Source organism: Pongo abelii, chromosome 5 (assembly GCF_028885655.2).
Source record: "Pongo abelii isolate AG06213 chromosome 5, NHGRI_mPonAbe1-v2.0_pri, whole genome shotgun sequence".
In the NCBI taxonomy this organism is placed as follows: Eukaryota; Metazoa; Chordata; class Mammalia; order Primates; family Hominidae; genus Pongo; species Pongo abelii.
In genome coordinates, this window is record NC_071990.2 from 30,017,275 (window position 1) to 30,038,233 (window position 20,959).

At 40.1% G+C, this 20,959-nt stretch overlaps 1 protein-coding gene across 45 annotated transcripts in view; it reads right to left on the reverse strand.

Annotated features, from left to right (window-relative positions):
• LOC100439401 (putative uncharacterized protein ZNRD1-AS1) overlaps positions 1–20,959 on the reverse strand; it is an 87,023-nt gene that overhangs the window by 22,640 nt on the left and 43,424 nt on the right. For 12 of the 45 annotated variants that reach the window (XR_010140442.1, XR_010140437.1, XR_010140429.1 and 9 more), the window contains one exon: positions 13,803–13,897. The exons of 9 other annotated variants lie outside the window; for them this stretch is intronic. Coding sequence is in view for 3 of the 36 variants with exons in the window: in XM_063725169.1 (XP_063581239.1) it covers positions 13,803–13,897 (95 nt within the window). In the remaining 33 variants the exon portion in view is untranslated. 24 more of the 45 variants (XR_010140466.1, XR_010140462.1, XR_010140446.1 and 21 more) reach the window with 9 other exon arrangements.

The window sequence follows — 20,959 nt, forward strand, 5'->3', positions numbered from 1 at the left end:
TATTTTTTGTGTGGCTCAAGACAATGCTTATTCTTCCCATGTGGCCCAGGGAAGCCAAAAAATTGGACACCTCTGTAGGCAGATGATAGATATCGTATAAGCAGAGTAGGAACAGAAAATGCTTGAGTTAGAAGGTGGCAGGTGCTGTGTGGCAGGTGATCCAGAGGGTGGGCTGTGGGGACAGGGAGGTGGCTGTTGTGCTGGGTGGTCAGCATGGGCCTTGCTGCAAATGTGACCTTGGAGTAAAGATTTGAGGGATGTGAGGAGTTGTCTACAGGGATGTCTGGGAAAGTTCTTTTCAGGCAGAGAACCTTCAGTGCAGACACACTAGGGCAGGAAATTGTCTGTGTTCCTGGAAGGAGGAAGAGGCCAGAAGGGCTGGACACAGAGAAACTGAAGTGAGGTCAAAGGCGTGGCTAGAGCAGGTAGCCCTGGAGGGTGTGGGAAGGGTGTTGACCTTTGCTCTGAATGACATGGGGAGGACAGTTTGGAAAGTGGGACATGGTAGGGCTCATCCTTTGAAAGCTTCTCTCTGGCTGCTGTGCTGAGAACAGAATTGAGAGGTGGGGAACCAGTGATGCAGTGGGGAAAATGGTGGGAAAGGAGTGCAGTATTCCAGGATGGAGACGTTGCTTACCTTGACTAGGGTGTGAGGAGGGGAAATAGTGAGAAGTGAAGGGATTCTGGATGAATTTGAAGATGGACTCACAGCACTTGCTAATGGATTTATCTGTGGTGTGAGAAGAAGAATCAAGGACACCCACAGTATTGGACTGAGTGAGCAGAAGGGTGGAGCTGCTGTCAGTGGAGATGGGGAGACTCTGGCAGGAGCATACAGAGGAGAGGGCATCGCAGGCATTCAATGGAGGAGACATCTATGAGGAATGCAGGTGAGGCGCCCAGATGCCTCTGCAGCTACAGATTCATCATCCAATCACTATCCTACTCCCACCACCCCTATGTCTCAGAGTCGGAGCACTGATTCTCCCCTGCACTGTGTGCACAGGTAGGTGAAAGTCAGGGAAGTTATGGTCTGCTGTTGGTTATAATAAGTCACAGATTATTATGCTTTCTCAGATAATTAAAGAAATAATAAGAGAATGTGTAATTAGGACACTTAGAAGACTACAACAATGCAGTTTTTTATTCATATAAAGAAGGTAACATAAGAAAAATAGTTGAGCAAGAAAGAGATAATATTAGAAGGCAGAAAATGACAATGTACAGACTTAAACCCAATGAGGTCAATAATTACATTAAACATAATGGACTCAGACACTCTAATTACAAGACAAATAGTGCAGGGGGGTAAAAATAAATAAGTAAATAAATAATCATAGGCTGTTTATAAAAGCCATAATTTCAGTAGAATGTACAGAAAAGTTGAAAGTAAAAGGATAGAGAAGAAATACCAGACAAACATTCATGAAAAACCACATGGAGATGCCATTTAGAAAAATTACAGGACATGAGTCTCCTGAGACATAGAGTACATGTAGACAGCTCCCAATGTCTTTTCCCCTTTTTTCAGAGACAGGGTCTGTTGTCCAGGCTGAAATGCAATGGTGATATCATACCTTACTGTAACCTCAAACTCCTGGGCTGAAGCAATTCTCCTGCCTCAGCCTTCCGAGTAGCTAGGACAACAAGCCTGTGCCGCCACACCTGGCTATAATGTCTCATTTTCTCACTTGCTGTGGTGTGATCAAGGAAACAATACCATGCCATGTATTTGACTTGCATCAGGTACACAACAAACGTCAGGTGAATGAAGAAATAAAACCACCTAGTAATCCAAGCCATGTCCACATTTACATCTTACAGATGAGGAGCAACATCCCAGACAAGTAAAGTAAAATAAATTGATTTACATCATCCAGAGCAGAATCGAGAACACATTCCCTGTGCTAAAGGAATCAGAGCTCTACTAGGAGTCATAGCAGATATCATGCAAGTTAGACACACTAATTACTAGAACTGGAATTGATACATTTCAAGACATACTAAACAAAGGGTTTGGAAGGATTAACTGAATGCAGAAATAGAGGAAGAAAATGGATTTGTTTAAAAGATGGATAGAATCTTTAAAGAAACAACATTTTTTTGAAGTGGCCTTAAGTGGACCAAAGCAGAGATGAGCTCAAGTGTCAGGTGGGAAAATGCCTAAGTGCAGCTTCCAGACCCAAGGGAGACCTAAAAATCCTGGGACATTTTCGGTTGTCACATGGGGATTGGTGGGAGGGGGTGAGTGGGGTGCTGCTGGCAAACCTCCCACAATGCACAGGACAGACCACTCCACAAGGGATTCTCTGTCCCAAATTGTTAATAGTGCTGCTGTTGAGAAACCCATCCCAGAGGTAAATGCTGTAATGTCCTCACCATTCCACAGATTAAGAAACTGAGGCACCAGGGGGAGAAGTGTCAGTAGGACCTGAGCTGCAGGTTGAATCCAGACCACTTGGCTGCAGGGTCTTGGCTCCCCTGGTTAAGTCAGGGACCCAGGAGTCCACCACCAACAATCCCAGCTGCGCGGCGCCTTCATGGTCTGTGGGCGCCCCCTGGTGTTGACGCTGGGCCTGTGGCCAAATGAGGCTTGAGGGAAAAGCAAAAAACAGGTTTGGGTAGCGGGATCTCCTTCAGGCTCTCCAGATTTCCAGCCATGATTTACGCTCAGAAAAAATAATGTCCACCTTAATTATCTCTCCAACCCTGTTTTTCCCAGTTCCGGCCAGTTCCCTCCCTCAACTCCATCAACATCAGTACCTGCCAGATGCCCAGCACCCACCATGTGAGGAATGAAAAGGCCCCAGGACTAAAGGACAAGATGACATTCCACCCCAGCCATCCCTCCCCTCCTAGAGCTCTAGCTCTGTGCCTTTAGTGTTTAGGCTCTTAACCCGGGATCCGCGAACCCACTTTCCTATGACACTGCATGCAGAAGTGATGTTACATGCACACATGACTTCATTACAGGACATTGGATATTAATATTCATCAGATCAACTGGAGGCCCAAGATACCACTTTTCCCCCAACAGCTTGTGATCCTCTGAATTAAAGAAAGGGTACAGATTGAGGGAGGCCCTAACTCCAAATCTTCTACCACTTCTAGTGAAGTGCTGAGAAGAAGTGCAAGGTACTCAACCCGCTCTGGGGATACAGGAGGAAAGCAGAGTGTTTGCGGATTTCACATTCCATCAAAGAAATACCATTTTGACAAAATATCCAAGTCACTTTTCTAAGCCCCAGGCAGCAGTTCAAACAAACAACATCAAAAAAAAAAACCAAAATCTTGGCCCAGGTGAAATCATTGAAGCTATAAAACTTTGTGAGACCTGTAGTTAGAGCGAAGGACAATTTAATTTAGGGCTGCAGCAGAAAACCCCTACATCATATTGTGTTCTTCTTCATCATGAAGGTCCCCTGAAGGGACCTTCTCCCTTCAGCAGTGCACAGTGAGGCCATTTCTGTGTAAAAAGATAGAATCTCCTTGGATTCCTGATGTTTACATTTACTACTCACTCCTTCACTTTGTAGATGCCAACTTCACATTAGACATCTTTCAGTTAATTTCCTTACTCTAAGCAGAAAATTTAAACTTCTTTCTGAAGCAGAAAACCAGGGACTGGTTATGTGAGCTATCACCCCACTCTGTAGCTCTCTTAAGCAATAAGCATAAGAGATTGTGGGCCAACAAAATTTGTAGCAAGGTAAACATAAATCATTCATTTCAGCCTATGTTTCACCTTGTCTAGTGATGTTCCAGTCTTGCTCTAGTCTTAACATTTTAAAATTTATAATTTTACTTGAATATGATTTTATAAGAAGTCATATATATTCATTTCTGTTGAGTTTGTCAGTGAAAGCCTTCTCAAAACAACTGTGGAGGAAAGACAGGTAAATAAATGCGTGGTGTTCCCATGTATTAGTGCTCACTGCATCTTACAAATGTGTCAGCCCCACTGCAACACATGGCGCATCAACAAATGGTGCTGGAAACCTGGATATCCACATGCAAAAGAATGACGCTGGACAAAATTCATGCCCTTCCATTACACCCTTTTCAAAAATTAAGTCAGAATGACTCAAATAACTAACCTTAAGAATTGAACCTGTAAAACCCTCAAGAAAATACTGAGGAAAATCTTATGGACATTAGAATTGGTAGTGGTTTCTTGGCTGGTGACCAATAGTACAAGTAATATAAGAAAAATGACAAATAAGACTGCATCAAAATTTAAAAACTTTTTTGCATCAAAGGACACTATTAAGAGAGTTAAAAGAAAATGCACAGACTAGTAGGAAATATTTGCCAATCACATATCTGATAAAGAATTAATATCCAGAGTATGTAAAGAACTACAATTTAACAATAGCAAAACAATCTCATTCAAAAATGGGTAAAAGACATGAATAGACAATTCTCCAAAGAAGATATACAATAAGGACATAAAAATAAGGAATGCTGGTCAGGCATGGTGGCTCATGCCTGTAATCCCAGTACTTTGGGAGGCCGAGGCGGGTGGATCACAAGGTCAAGAGATCAAGACTATCCTGGCCAACATGGTGAAACCCCATCTCTACTAAAAAAATACAAATATTAGTTGGGCATGGTGGCATGCACCTGTAGTCCCAGCTACTTGGGAGGCTGAGGTAGGAGAATCACTTGAACCTGGGAGGCGGAGGTTGCAGCAAGCCGAGATTGTGCCACTGCACTCCAGCCTGGCAACAGAGCAAGACTCCGTCTCAAAAAAAAAAAAGGAACGCCAATAAGGATATAAAACTATGGTAAACTTCACTAGGCCAAGTGTTGGTGAAGATATGGAGAAATTGGAACACTTGTGCACTGCTGGTGAGAGTGTACAGTAGTGCAGCCACCATAGAAAACAGTATAGTGGTTCATCAAGAAAGTAAAAATAGAATTACTATATGAGCCAACAATTCCACTTTTGGGCACACCCAAAAGAATTGAAAGCAGGAACTCACACAGATATTTGTACACTCAGGCCCATAGCAGCACTGTTCCCAATACCCAAAAGGTGGAAGCAACTGAGTGTCCATCAGCAGATGATTGGATAAACAACCCACGGTGCACATACGCATGGAATATTATTCAGCCTTAAAAATGAATAAAATTCTGATTGGATAAGCTTGAAAACTCTTTAAGTGAAATAAGCCAGAAATAAAAAACAAATATAACATTTTACTTATATGAGGTAGCTAGATAAGCTAATTCATAGAAACAGAAAGTAGAATAGAGGTTACCAGGGGCTGGGGGTAGGGAGAATGGGCAGTTATGGTTTAATGGGTTTATGTTTTATGTTTTTATGGTTTTATGGTTTATGTTTGGGATGATAAAAATGTTCTGGAAATGGATATTGGTGGTGGTTACACAACACTGTAAATATGCTTAATGCCACCAAATTGTACACTGGAAAAATGTTTAGAAGGCAAATTATACAGTATGTATGTTTTACCACAATTTAAAAAGATATGTCAACGCTAAATCCAATCACAGCTCTCATTGAGATTTTTTAATACTGGTTTCAACAAGCACATTGCCGCTGTGGAGGGGAGGTCCTTGGAGTTCTTATGCCACTATGATCTTTGGTGTCACTTCCCAGCCACTTTTGAATTGTGCTTATGCATCCCAATTCCTGATCTGCTAAGTATTTTCAGGAAAGTTATTCTTACGGCAAAAATTCATAAGCACCTAACTTATTCTTGGTGCTGTACTCCATGGAGTTGATCTCAGAAAAAAGAATCAAAAACTTCGTTGGACCTCATAGATGGCACAGGTGGGGGGTTGGAAGATGGGTAAGGTAATTATAGCACAACATGTTAAAGTAATTATATTACTGTTTTCCTTTGAATACTACATTATTAATATTTTATAATGACTACTGACTTACATGTACCAATGATTACAAATTAAAATTACTGCTTTCTCTGTTTCTTATATATTTCTCTGTCTTTGTAAATATTTTTAGAGTGGGCATTTTGGAAATGGTCCAACAATTTCATTTATATGATAATGTTTTGTTTACTCTTATTCTTGAAAGATGGATTTGCCAGCCACAAATTTCTAGTTTGACATTGGATTTCTCTCAGCTCTTTGATGATTATGCCTCTGCTGGCTGCAGTGGCTGACAGGGAAAAATCAGTTACATCTTAACCCAATTGCTTCTTAGATGATCTGGGTTTCTTCTGTGGCTACTTTTAAGATGACCGTTTCCCTTTAACATCTGAAGTTCCAGTGCAGTGTGAGTAAACGTGGATCTCTTCATTCACAGTGCTGTGTATACATTTGCTTCATCTTTACCCATAACCTATTTATGGAATGCCTCATGCATTTACTCACTTTTTGATGTGTAGGAATTTAACTAGACTAATGTTAAATCTCATTTGGCCACCATATACATTGTGAAATCCAAAATAATGGCCCCACAAATATGTCCAAGCCCTAAGCCTCATCACCTTTAGATATGTTACCTTACACAACAAAAGAGATTTTGCTGACATGATTAAGAGCATGGACCTTTATATGGGGAGATTATCTTGGATTTTCTGGGTGAGCCCAATCTGATCACATGAATTCTTAAAAGTAGAGATGACTGAAGAAATGTGGGTCAGATGGAGTGTTGAATTTCTTTTGTAGTAATTTCTTCATCTACTAAAATATGATCATCTCTGTTTTTTAATTCTTTAAGTGGTAAAATGGATTAAAAGATTTAAAGTTTATATATTATTGCATTCTTGGGATACATAACTTGGTCAACATAGTCTATCATTGCACACAGGTAGATATAGTCTACTAATATTTTTCTCAGGATTTTCACACATAATAACATAAAAGTGATTTTCCTATAATAATCTTTCTTTATTGATTTCCTAACTGGTTCTAGAATCAATGTTATTCGTGCCTAAAAATTTGAGTTGTTTGGATTTTCCTATGATTCCCTATATATCTTGAATATTTTGTGTAAGTCCAGTATATATTTGATATACAAGCATACTTATAAAACTGGATATGTTTAAAGGGAAATAGAATATTTACAATTGATTTAACTTCTTTACTTGTAATAAGTCTTTCTGTTGACATAATTTTTTTCAATTTCAAGACTGTTTAAATCTCTCCTATATCTGCAGTGGTATATTTGTCTGTTATGACACTGTCTTGTTCTTAATTAACATTACCTGTTTTATTTCTCTGTTCAATGAACAGCTGCTTTTAGCAGGCTGGGTTCTCAGCAGTGGCAGCTGCCAGGTCAGCCTCGGTGAGTGGCGAGTCAATTGCTGTGCCCATGCAGTGTCCATCCCAGCCACCATGGCCACTTTGTGCAGGGACTCCATGAGCAAGCCCTGTGCGGCTGAGTGGCATCGTCCGTCAAGCCATCTTGCCCACCTGATTACAGGGAGCCCCAGCCCCTTGGAGTCCCTCTGTTGGGCATCCACATGCAACCACTATCATCACATGTTCTGCCCATAGCAAGAGGCCTATGCAAACCTCTCTACCCCTCTAATTTTTCATCTTTATTTTTCCCAAGTTCCTGACTGGCAAGCAAACCCATGAGCCACTGCCCATGATTCATTCACTCATGCACTATTGGGGCATCATTTCACATCCTCCACCTTCCGTGGGCCTGTTTGGGTTTTGATTCCTAATACCTGCCTCAACAGCCATTACCAAAGCTGCTCTGGTGTCAGCTCCCAAGCCTACTGCTCTTGTTGTAGGTTCTCCTCTTTATATCTGAGTCACAGGCATTTATTTTAAATAATTGCACTGATTTGTTCAATGCAGCATTTCTAAGGACTTCCAGTAAGACAGATTCTATATTAGCTTAGACAGAATTGTTTCAAAACATCAGAAATGTATACTGGAATGAAGGACAACATGTATGGAGAGAGGTGGACAAACCATGAGTGGACCATGGATATTCACAAAATGAACCGTTGAGTAAACAACACTCACATCAAGGTACAGCATTTCCAGCCTCCAGGAAACACCCTTAGGTTCTACTTGATCATAAATCACCCTCCCTGATGCTAGAGCACCACTTTCTTCATTTCTAACACCATAGATGAGATCTGTCAGTTCTGAATACATTCACCCTCATGTCCCATGTCTTGCTGTGTGTGATCACAGCCTATTCACTCCCAAGGCTGTCAGTGCTCCATTTTACAAATAGCTCACTCTTCTGTCCCTCCTCTGTTGATAAACGTGTGTGTTATATCTAGATTTTACAAATCGTGCTGCTATAAATAATATTTTCACATATTTTGGGACACAAATGCATGCATTTCTATTGCTATATAACCAAGAGTGCAATTGCTGGGTCATAGGTGAGTGGATGCTTGGTTTAGTCTCTCAAAACACAGGTGTCTATGGAATAGACAAATAATAGATGGGGATAAATCTCTTATTCTAGAAATTATTCAGCTAATACATGAAAAGAAATGAAAGACTGAGACTATAATCCTTTTGCAATCCACAATGAACTAACAGATTTCACCATTGAACAGCAATGGCAATTAACATCACAAGAAAATAATTAACCAGTATTACATTATTCTTCTTGATGAAAAACACGATGTTGTACTGTGAATCCTGAAAATCTGAGACAGATCTCAGTTAATTTAGAAAGTTTATTTTGCCAGCATTAAGGATACATGCCCATGACACAGCCTCAGGAGGTCCTGATGACATGTGCCCTAGGCGGTCAGAGCACAACTTGGCTTTATACATTTTAAGGGGATATGAGACAGTGATCAACATATGTAAGATGAACATTGATTCAGTCTGGAAAGGTGGGGCAACTCGAAGCAAGGACGGGTTTCCAGGTCACAGGTAGATGAGAGACAAATGGTTGCATTCTTTTGAGTTTCTGATTAGCCTTTCCAAATGAGGCAATCAGACATGCGTTTATCTCAGTGAGCAGAGGGGTGACTTTGAATAGATGGGAGGCAGGTTTGCCCTAAGCAGTTCCCAGCTTGACTTTTCCCTTTAGCTTAGTAATTTTGGGGCCCCAAGATTTTATTTTCCTTTTACAGAACCATCAATACTTACAGAAAAAAAAAAAACCCTGAATATACACAAAACTCTATACCAAACTACCAATTTATAGAAAATACAGGTAATAGAAATACATTAAACCACACCTTGGCGTGCAATCCACAAAATGCAAACAATAGGAAACCTTACCATACAATATAAATTTCAGGGAGAAACCTATGGAACAAATGAGAACAAAAAACATATTTTTAAAGGTAAAACTAAACTATAATTTTGGATGATGAAAATATGAAGTCCAGCATAGGGAAGCAGTTCCTTTAGGATTTTAGTCACAATTATGGAAGGGTACTGAAACCTGTTATTTCCCAATTGAACAACAGGTCCTGGGGATATGGAAGGTCTTGCCACAAGTTGAATCCATAACTGCTGCTTTCCTGGTACCAGGGAGAACAGGTCTCCTATCAAGGACTGGGTAGGAGTGTTTGCCAGGCCTGTATCAGCTATTGCCCAAGTCTCCACTTTACAAAAGTGCCATGCATACAGGCAACAACATAGTGACTTTTCCATGTGTCTCTTAAGAGATGAACTGCATGCTATCTTAGGGCCAGTACATTATGAGTCCAGTGCTGCCCCTATTGTGGAGCCCCCACAGGAGATGTCTCCAATGGTACATGAAGGCATGGCCCTCATTCCCGATAATGCTTGGTACTTAGATGCATCGAGCCAAGGTAACCCTGTGTATGGACAGTAGTAGCTGCACAACCACAGACAGACAGTATCTGGTTTGAGATGGGAATGCAACAGAGCAGTCAATGGACAGAACTCCAAGCTGCATGGTTGGTTTGTACCCATGAGCCACCGCCTATAGTTCTCTGTACAGACAGTCTGGCAGTACTTAAGGGTCTTACAATTTGGCTTGCCCAAAGGGCCCAAGATGATTTGTTTTATAATTTAAAAATCCTTATGGGGAGCTGGTATGTGGAAAGACATTTGGAAAAGTCTACAGGAACCCACTGTGGACCTAATTGCTTCAGCACACTGGTCAGATTCACCTCCCAGAAACATGGAGGCAGACATCCTAGCAAAATATAGAATACTGAGCTAGTTGATTAGGCACATATCACAGTGGGGATTTCAGTGCATGAATGGGCTGCCAAATAGCAAAGGGAGCAGGATTGGCTGCCTGCTATGCAGATTTAGTGGTGCTGGTAGCAAACTGCTTAATTTGTTCCCGTCTGTACCTCTGCCACATCCCACATACACCTGGATATATACATAAGACAGCTGCCCCTGTGACAGACTAGCAGATAGACTACATCAGACCCCTGCCAGTAATCTTGAGACAAAAGTATGCACTAACATGTGTATACATTGCCATGGGATTGTTGCAAGCCTTCCCTTGTAAGAGCAAACCAAACAGCCACCATCAGGGGCTTGGAGCAACTCAGTGTCATGTATGGATACTCTCCACACATTGATAGCAACCGAGGCATGCATTTCACCAGACATGGTGTCCAAGACTGGATGTATGAAAAGGACATAGATTGGATATTTCACTTACTGTATACTCCCCCAAGCAACAGGGTTGATTGAAAGGAAAAGTGGTATTTTGAAGGCACAGTTTTGAGCACTCTCAAAATCCAATATCTTTCATAGTTAGACAAAGGTTTTGCCTCAAGCTATTAGAAACCTTAATTTGGTTGAGACAAATATGGTGCTGGCACCACTCCAATGACTCAGGACCACCATAGAGACGGGTCCGTTAACCATTGTAGTAAAGAAAGCCCAACCAGATGCATCTCTGACCTGAGCAGATAAAAGGTCAATGGCAAAGCTTATTTAGGACTCCCCAAGATCTTGAGCCAGGGAGGAGACACTTGAATGGGGGTTGGACTAGCAACTTCCCCTATGTTGGATAGAGCATTTCTTTCCAGACAGCAAGGAATTCCCTACCAACTAAAGCGGTCTCCATCAATCCTGTTGAAGTCTGGGCCAAAACACTCCACATACCAATAAACTGGAACACAGCCACTTTTAAGAAGCACCCTGGCTGGCCATTTGACATGGTCCTTTGCTGCCCCTGTAACCTTACAGGTAATATCAGCACCTTTGCCCCTCAGGCAACATGTTTGGTACGTACTCCCAGCCCACAATCCTATGTCCTAACCAACAGAGATGGAGCTACCAGTCATTCTGTTTAATGGGGAAGAACTGCCCCACCAAATACCTACTAAACATTTTTAATTCCACCCATAGTCTTCTGTTCCTATTGCTGTTCTGCTCTATACCTCTTGGTTTGGTTCCTGAATAAATGTGGTAAAGGGCATTTTTAATTCTGTGTCTTACACCTGGCATACATATCATCGCCTGTTGTTCGTATTGTTGCTGTGGCCCCTGCTTAACAGGTAGAAAACAAATTGATAAAATGTGTCACTCACACCATCAAAATGTCACCCACAGCCTCCTCCGAAGACTCAGGGACCACGGGGGAAATGTGAATCCATGAGACTGTAAGAGCTGGATTAGAGGGCTGGGACGTAGAGAGAAAAGTAACCCCCTCTTGGATGCTAATTCTCTATGCTGACTTCTGATTAGCCCGAGTCCCAGGACTGACTCCTGATTCCTACTTTATTTACCATCCCTATTGTAAGAACATGTCAACCTTGATGTTATACAAATTCTAGGCTATGACACATTAGCATTCTTGCCTGTTCTGGACAGTAGTAGCCTTTGTCTTGCACAGAGCATGTATACTCTTTCCCTGTGGTATATAAGCCCTGGGTGTGGGGGTAATAAGTGCAGAAACCTACCTGTCTTGCTGCCATCCAAGACCACGCTTCTGTCTGTAAGTTCCCCAATAAAACACCCTTTACCGACAAACTAGATTTGTCTGTCTTGTTCCTTGGTTTATTGGCTCCTTTGGCATTTGGGGGGCACTTTGCATAGATGGCCCTTTCATGGAACAGAGGGGCTGTGTGGGGCTGGGAGCCCAAGTCAGCACTTGCAGTCAGAGCCTAGAACATTTACTGAGGAGACAGAGCTAGATCTGTTAGCAGAGACAGACCTGTTGGCAGAGTGGATAGCTGGGCCAGCAGGTCTGAAGTGACGCTATGGAAGAGCAGGCCAGTAACAGCTGAAGAGCTGGCTTCAGAAACTCCCACTTCTAACAAGGTCACTTCCTCTAAGAGGGACTACTGTTGTATCATAGTACACAGCTGTCTCTGCCTGGCTGTCCTAGTAAATATGCAGCATTTGGGGGCATCCACACTACTGGAACAGTAGCCATGAGAAGAGTCCATTGTGCCAGCTTAATTGCACCCAACTGTACAATGAGAACATGGGGATCAGTGTGTTCTGCTACTTTTCTGCTTAGCATTCCTGATATACCTGCTTTACATAGGCACCATGTGGCACCGTGGTGTGTGCCTGCGCTGCTTTGAATCACATTTGGGTATCTATTGGAAGGCTTCTTCGGGACTGTTGTGACACCAACTACACTATGGACTGATCCCTGTCAGAAGGTAACAAAGGGGCAAGGGACAGCATTTCCAGCCTAAGCCCTGTAATGTGTGCAGCATCAAACTGTTTTGCATTTGTGAGCAGGAACACAACTGCTGGACAACAGATATTCCATCAGCCAACAGAAATTGTGACTGGCTTTAAAGAAAATGGGCTTCCCTTGGTCTTGGGAACACAAGACTCAGCAGTATAGAAACAGAAATGGTTGCAAGTGGAGGAAGCACTTTTACTGGAGTCAGGAAAGCATGATTAACACAAAATCTTCAGCTTTTTCTCCCTTCTCTCTCCTGAGCTCTCTGCACCTCTGCTCTAGCAGTGATGGCAGCAGTGTGGAGAACACAGCCTCAGGGAACAACCACGGTCCAGGATCACTAGCAAAGGTTATGAGAAACTATGACTTCTTTTAGGAAAAAAAAAGGGAAATGAGAGTGCCCAAGGTCTTAGGAGAGGGCTGGTGCAGGCCTGGGGTGTAGTAAATTCTTTAGCTTGTCTAGATTCACCATGCCAAGTGGGGAGGTTGCTTGGGTCAGAATATATTAAAGGACAGCATCTCCACCCTCCCCTAGAGGTCTCAGAATGTCCACTGACTGTGACTTTAGTGGTCCTTGAACAGAAATTTGGTAACATGAAGAGTAGCAGATGCTGGCATCGTAAGATTACAAATGTGTATCAGAAAAATTATTTTGTGGGTAACAGAAAATACAACATATAAAGAAACAAGTTAATACCATGAGACTGCATTAGCCAAACTCAGAATGTGGATCATTCTACAGGACAAGTAACCTGGCTTTTTTGGGGAAACAGAAGCATAGGAGAGCCAGGGTGACACCACTTTAAAGTCAGCCCCATCTTTCAACTAGCAAGGCATATTCCTTGCCAGTCACAACCCATGGTCATAAGAGGTTTACAGCTGAACAAACAATTTAATAATGTCTGCAAGAACAAACGCCTATGACAGACAACAGAATGTCCACATGTGCTGACATCACATTATAATATATGCTTTTAAGATTATTATAGTCATGCTTTGATATACTAACTAAAATGCCAAGGATAACTTTCTTTAAATCAACAAAGTACTAAATTTTGTCATGCTGTCAGAGCACCCACATATAGACATTTAACTTAGCTTTTATGTAGATTAAACACCTATATTAGAAGAGTTTACAACAAAGATGGTGCATTCTTCCTTTTGTTTTCTGAGGACACCTACTCTGTATCTGAGGAACTTTCAATAAACTATCTCCTTCTCACTATACTCTGTGACTCACCTTTAATTCCTTCCTGTGCAAGATCCAAGAATACTCTTTTGAGGTCAGGATCGGGACCTGTTTTTCTGGTAACAGTTTCTCCAACAAATCAAAGGCTTGAGAAAAAAAAAAAAATAGGTAGGGTGGGTGGTATGTTATAGAAGAACAGAAAATAAAGAGACATAAGCAATTGCAATGTGTGGACCTTCTCTAAATTCTGTTTCAGACAGACCAATTGAAAAGGACAAGAGAGAGATTTGAATATGCATTGAGTATTTAGCAAAATTAGAGAACTGTTGTTAATATTGTTGATGTGAGAATAGCATGGCTTTATGTTTTTTAAAAACCCTATTCTGTGAAAGATACATGCTGAACTATTTAACTGTGAAATTGTATGTAAAGGGTTTGCTTTTACAATCCTCCAGAGATGAGTTTATAATGATATAAATGATGTGATAAATAAATCAATGGAGAGGAGGCAAAATCTCCCCTACAGAAGAACTCCAAATAAGGTAGGTAGATACTTTGTCCTTAAAGGAACAGCATTAACTCCCTCTTCTGGAAGTGTGAATTCTTGATATGATGTAATGAAAATGGTACTTCACTTGTGGCTTTCCTCCCCCAAATCCATACCCCTATCTTATTATGAAAAAACAAACAAACAAACAAACAAACAAAAAAACACCAAATTCCAATAGATGAACATTCTATAAAATACCTAATTAGTATTCCTCAATATTGTCTCGGTCATCAAAAACAAGGAAAATCTGAAGAATTGTCACTGCCAAGAGGAGCCTAAGGAGGCGTGACAACTCCATGTAACAGGGTGTCTTGAATGGGACCTTGGAGTAGAAAAATATTGTTAGGTAAAACCCAAGGACACCTGAGTAATGTATGGTTTTTGGTTACAAATAATGCATCAATATTGGTTCAATAATTGTAAGAAATGAACCATACTAATGTTAGATGTTAATAACAGGAGAAACAACTTCTCAATTTTCCTGTAGTTAAAACTGTTCTAGAACTGAAGTCAATTTTTTAAAATTCTCCTGGAAAAAAGTGGAAACATATGAAACATGATGGACAAATGTTAATAATTATTGAATGTGATGATGGATAATGAGAATTCATTACATAATTCTGTTTTTGTGTATTTGAAGTTTTGTATAACGGAAAGTTTGAGGCTGGGCACAGTGGCTCAAATCTATAATCCAAGCACTTTGGGAGGCCAAGAGTTCAAGACCAGCCTGGGCAATGTAGTGAGACCCTGTCTCTATCAAAACACAGAAAAATTAGCCAGGTGTAGTGGGTTTGTACCTGTAGTCCTAGCTACTCAGGAGGCTGAGGTGAGAGGATCACTTGAGCCCAGGAGGCCAAGGCTGCAGTGAGCCATGATCATGTCATTGTACTCCAGTCTAGGTAACACAGTGAAACCTTGTCTCAAAAAAAAAAAAAAAAAAAAAGTTTGAACAAGAAATAAAGAAATATGGAGATAAGGATAAGAAGAAGCTATTTAAAGCATTAGACTAGCTGCTTCCTTTTAAAATTATGGTTAAAAAATATAAAATAAAATGTACAATTTTGCCATTTTTAAGTGTACAGTTCTATGACATTAAGTATATTCATGCTGTGTAACCATCACCACCCTCCATCTCCAGAACTTTTTCATCTTCCCAAAATAAATGCTACGTCTATTAAGCAACATCTCCTCATTCTCTCCTCCTCCCAGCCCCTGGTAACCTCCATTCTACATTCTGTCTATGAATCTTACTAAACTAGGTGAATCATATAAGTGGATTCATACAATATTTTTCCTTTTTGGTTTGATTTATTTAATCTAGCTTCATGTCTTCAAGGTTCATACATATTATAGGAAAATAATTTCCTTCCTTCTTCTGAAAAATACTCCAGTGTATGGATCTACCACATTTTGTTCATCCATCGATGGATGTATACTCTGTTGCTTCTACCTTTTGGCAGTTGTGAATAATGTTGTTATAAACATGATGTACAAATATCTGCTTGGTCTCTGCTTTGACTTCTTTTGGGTCTGTACCCAGAAGAGGAATTGCTGGATCATATGTCAATTCTATGTTTAACTTTTTGAAGAATAAAAAGTGGCCGCTTCTACAAAACAGAAATTTTCAGATTAGGAGACGTGGGACAGGGAAAAAATCCTGTCTCTGAAAACTTAGAGTTTTCACTATAAGCTTTGTAGAACCATTTTTAAATAATATATGATAAAAATGAAGTAAAGCATACAATAAAAGTCATTTTGTACTAGGTACTGGAGACATATGGAGGGAGCCCTCAGTCCTCTGGGGGAAGAAGCTGGTGATACAACAGTGTGATCACAGATGCAACACAGAGAAGACTCCAGGGGCAAGCACAGAAAATAACCATTGAGGGAGATGCTTTGCACGCCATGCAGAAGTGCCCTACAGGAGGTGATGTGCGAGTGAAGGAGGAAAATATGACATTCTGAGTTGGAGAATTGGAAGATTAAACTTGGAATGATGTCAGCACTGAGATTCTGGGATCATATTGTACAATTGGCCCCATCTCAGCACTAACACTGTGAAATCTTACCTTTCTTATGTCTTCAAATTGTGGCCCTATATTTAGCTTCTACATCTTTCTTTGACTGAATCTCAATACTAAAATTGGTCCTGATTCCAGGGGAGGTGTTTCTCTGACTCCTCTCTTTTGAATCTCATAGCCTGGCGTTTTCTCTTCATCTTGAAGACCATATTCAGGAGGGACCCTAGGAACTCTGTATCTCAGCATGTGAGGCTTCAGGCCAAGGGGTGCTAATTTGATTCTGAAAGATCTTGTCTGCCTCCAGCGCCATAAAGTCCTGATGAAATGTCCAGCATCTTTGTAGAAATTCAAGTGTCTCCATATAGGATTATATGTCTTGGAGATTATGTATAAGAAAAGCTTTACAGATAGGTGTGTCTCAGTGATGCTGTGCAGAGTAACCTGTGGCCAAAGTCAGTTCAGAAAATGCTTTTCACTGTTTATTTCTCAAAAATATAAGTCTTAAAATTTGGATATTGATGGGAAAATATTACATAATTGAAGGAATACAAGTATGCCAATCAGCCAAAAACACTGCATACGTTTAATGCAGATTTAAGTTTTCCCTCAAAAACTGTTAATAAATTACTAGTACAGCTTACGAATGATGAAAAGAGCTGAGATGTTTAAAAAAACTTTCCAAGTGTCAGGTCCTGGTACTTTACGTTTATTCTACCTCCTAATCCCTATAATAGGTCAAAGCTCATTTTATGTCTTCAAGGTTCAGATGTAACACTGGGAATTAGAAAGGTTAATATAAGTGACATGTCCAAGGCTACACTTCTAGTAATTATAGTTCACTGATGGAGAAAACATTAAAATCTGTTGGGCCTTCACTTAAAAACAAATAATATTTGTGTTATAGAAGCAAGACCTTTTTAGTCACAAGTTAATAATTTTAAAGAAAAGATTCAACATGTAAATTTATCTGGAAAGGCCAGGGGTGAGGCTGGCTAGAGTCATGATTAGATTCAGAGACTCACATTTGTCATCAGATCTCTGTACTTCTAAAGAAGATAGCCAATACCAACTTATCAGCTCCAACTCCTCTCATATTTTCCTACCTTAACAGCTTCAGCAGAAAGATAGACATCTTTCTCACAATGTTCATAAATAAAGAAACAGAGAAGATGACCTTTGGACCAATACCTGTTGTTACGGAGATGTGGTACAGTGTGGGAAACCCTGACTGGTCAGGGCTGGTTCATGTTATTCCCTCATCCCCTGGTCCATTATATTCTTTCTTAAGTTATTTAAAGTCATGGCTATTATTTTTATTTATTTTAATTGACATAATTATACATATTGATATAGTATAGTGTGATATTTTGATACATGTATACAATGTGTAATAAGCAAATCAGGGTATTTAGCTTATGCATCACATCAGGGTATTTAGCATATGCATCACATCAAACGTTTACCATTTCTTTGTGATGGAAACATTCAAAATCATATCAAAAAGATAATCCACCACAATCAAGTGGGTTTCATACCAGGGAAGAAGGGATGGTTGAACACACACAAGTCAATAAATGTGACACACCACATAAACAGAATTAAAAACAAAAATCACATGATCATCTCCATAGATGCAAAAAAAAAACATTCAACAAAATCTGGCATCCCTTTATGATTAAAGGTCTCAGCAAAGTCGGCATACAAGGAACATACCTCAATGTAATAAAAGCCACCTAGGACAAACCCACAGCCAACATAATACTGAATGGGGAAAAGTTGAAAGCATTCCCTCTGAGAACTGGAACAAGACAAGGATGCCCACTCTCACCACTTCTCTTCAACACAGTCCTGGAAATCCTAGCTAGAGCAATCAGACAAGGGAAAGAAATAAAGGTCATCCAAATCGGTAAAGAGGAAGCCAAACTGTCGCTGTTTGCTGATATAATTGTATACCTAGAAAACTCTAAAGAGTCCTCCAAAAAGCTCCTAAAACTGATACAAAAATTCCGCAACATTTCCGGATACAAAATTAATGTACACAAATCAGTAGCTCTCCTATACTCCAACAGCGACCAGGCTGAGAATCAAATCAAGAACTCAATCCCTTTTACAATAGCTGTAAAAAAATAAATAAATAAAATAAAATTAGAAAATAGCTAGCCTAAGGAGGTGAAAGACCTCTACAAGGAAAACTACAAAACACTGCTGAAAGAAATCACAGATGACACAAGCAAATGGAAACACATCCCATGCTCACGGATGGGTAGAATCAATATTGTGAAAATTACCATACTGCCAAAAGAAATCTATAAATTCAATGCAATTCTCATCAAAATACCACAAACATTCTTCACAGAACTAGAAAAAACAATCCTAAAATTCATATAAAACCCAAAAAAAGCCTGCATAGCCAAAGCAAGACTAAGCAAAAAGAACAAATCTGGAGGCATCACATTACCTGATTTCAAACTATACTATAAGGCCGTAGTCACCAAAACAGCATGGTACTGGTACGAAAATGGGCCCACAGACCAACGGAACAAAATAGAGAACCCAGAAATAAACCCAAATACTTACAGTTGATTGATCTTTGACAAAGCAAACAAAAACACAAAGTGGGGAAAGGACACCTTATTGAACAAATGGTGCTGGGATAATTGGCTAGCCACATGTAGGAGAATGAAACTGGATCCTCATCTCCTACCTTATACAAAAATCAACTAAGATGAATCAAGGACTTAAAACTAAGACCTGAAACTATAAAAATTCCAGAAGATAACATTGAAAAAAACCTCCTAGACATTGGCTTAGGCAAGGATTTCATAACCAAGAACCCAAAAGCAAAATGCAATAAAAACAAAGATAAATAGCTGGGACCCAAGGAAACTAAAGACCGTTTGCACGGCAAAAGAACAGTCAGCAGAGTAAACAGACAACCCACAAAGTGGGAGAAAATCTTCACAATCTATGCATCTGACAAAGGACTAATATCCAGAATCTACAACAAACTCATACAAATTAGCAAGAAAAAGAACAAACAATCTCATCAAAAAGTGGGCTAAGGACATGAATAGACAATTCTCAAAAGAAGATATACAGCTGGCCAACAAACATAAGAAAAAATGCTCAAAATCACTAATGATCAGGGAAATGTAAATCAAAACCCCAATGTGATACCACCTTATATCTGCAAGAATGGCCATAATGAAAAAATCAAAAAATAATAGATGTTGGCATGGATGCGGTGAACAGGGAACACTTTTTTTTTTTTTTTGAGATGGAGTCTGGCTTTGTAGCCCAGGATGGAGTGCAGTGGCACAATCTCGGCTCACTGCAAGCTCCACCTCCCAGGTTCACACCATTCTCCTGCCTCAGCCTCCCAAGTAGCTGGGACTATAGGCGCCCACCACCACGCCCAGCTAATTTTTTTGTATTTTTAGTAGAGATGGGGTTTCACCGTGTTAGCCAGGGTGGTCTCGATCTCCTGACCTCGTGAGCCACCCGCCTCAGCCTCCCAAAGTGTTGGGATTACAGGCGTGAGCCACCATGCCTGGCCTGAACAGGGAACACTTCTACACTGCTGATGGGAATGTAAACTAGTACAACCACTATGGAAAACAAGGTGGAGATTTTTTTAAAGAAGTAAAAGTTGAACTACCGTTTGATCCAGCAATCCCACAATACCACAATGGGTATCTGCCCAGAGGAAAAGAAGTCATTATATGACAAGGATACTTACACACACATGTTTATAGCAGCACAATTCACAATTGCAAAAATGTGGAACCAACCCAAATGCCCATCAATGAATGAGTGGATAGAGAAACTGTCATATATATATAAAACTGTCACATATATAAAACAGCAACATATATAAAACATATATATGTATATATATGTGTGTAAATATATATGTGTGTATATATATATATATATGATGGAATACTACTCAGCCACAAAAAGGAATGAATTAATGGCATTCACAGCAAGCTGGATGAGATTGAAGATTATTATTCCAAGTGAAGTAACTCAGGAATGGAAAACCAAACATCGTATGTTCTCACTCTTAAGTGGGAGCAAAACTATGAGGATACAAAGGCATAAGAATGACATAATGGACTCTGGGGACTTGGGGAAAGGAAGAGAAGAAGGTGAGGGACAAAAAGCTACAAATTGGGCGCAATGTATACTGCTTGGGTGATGGGTGCACATTTGCTCCTTTTAAAATCATGTATTATTATTATTTTGCTGTTGAGTTTCTTATAAATTCTAGCTATTAATCCCTTATCAGATGAATACTTTGCAAATACTTTCTTTCATTCTCTGAGTTGCTGTTTTATCTCTGTTGATTGTTTTCATTGCTGTGCAGGAACTTTTTAGTTTGATGTAGTCCCATTCATATATTTTTGCTTCTCTTGTCTGTGCTTTCAAGGTCTTAATCATAAAATCTTTGCTGCATCCAACACTCTAAAGTGTTTTCTGTATGTTTTCTTCCAGTAGTTTCATAGTTTTGGGTCTTGCATTTAAGTTCTTAATTCATTTTCAGTTGATTTTTGTGAATGGTGAGAGACAGCGGTCTAGTTTCATACTTCCTAATATGGATATCCAGTTTCCCCAGCATCATTTATTGAAGACAC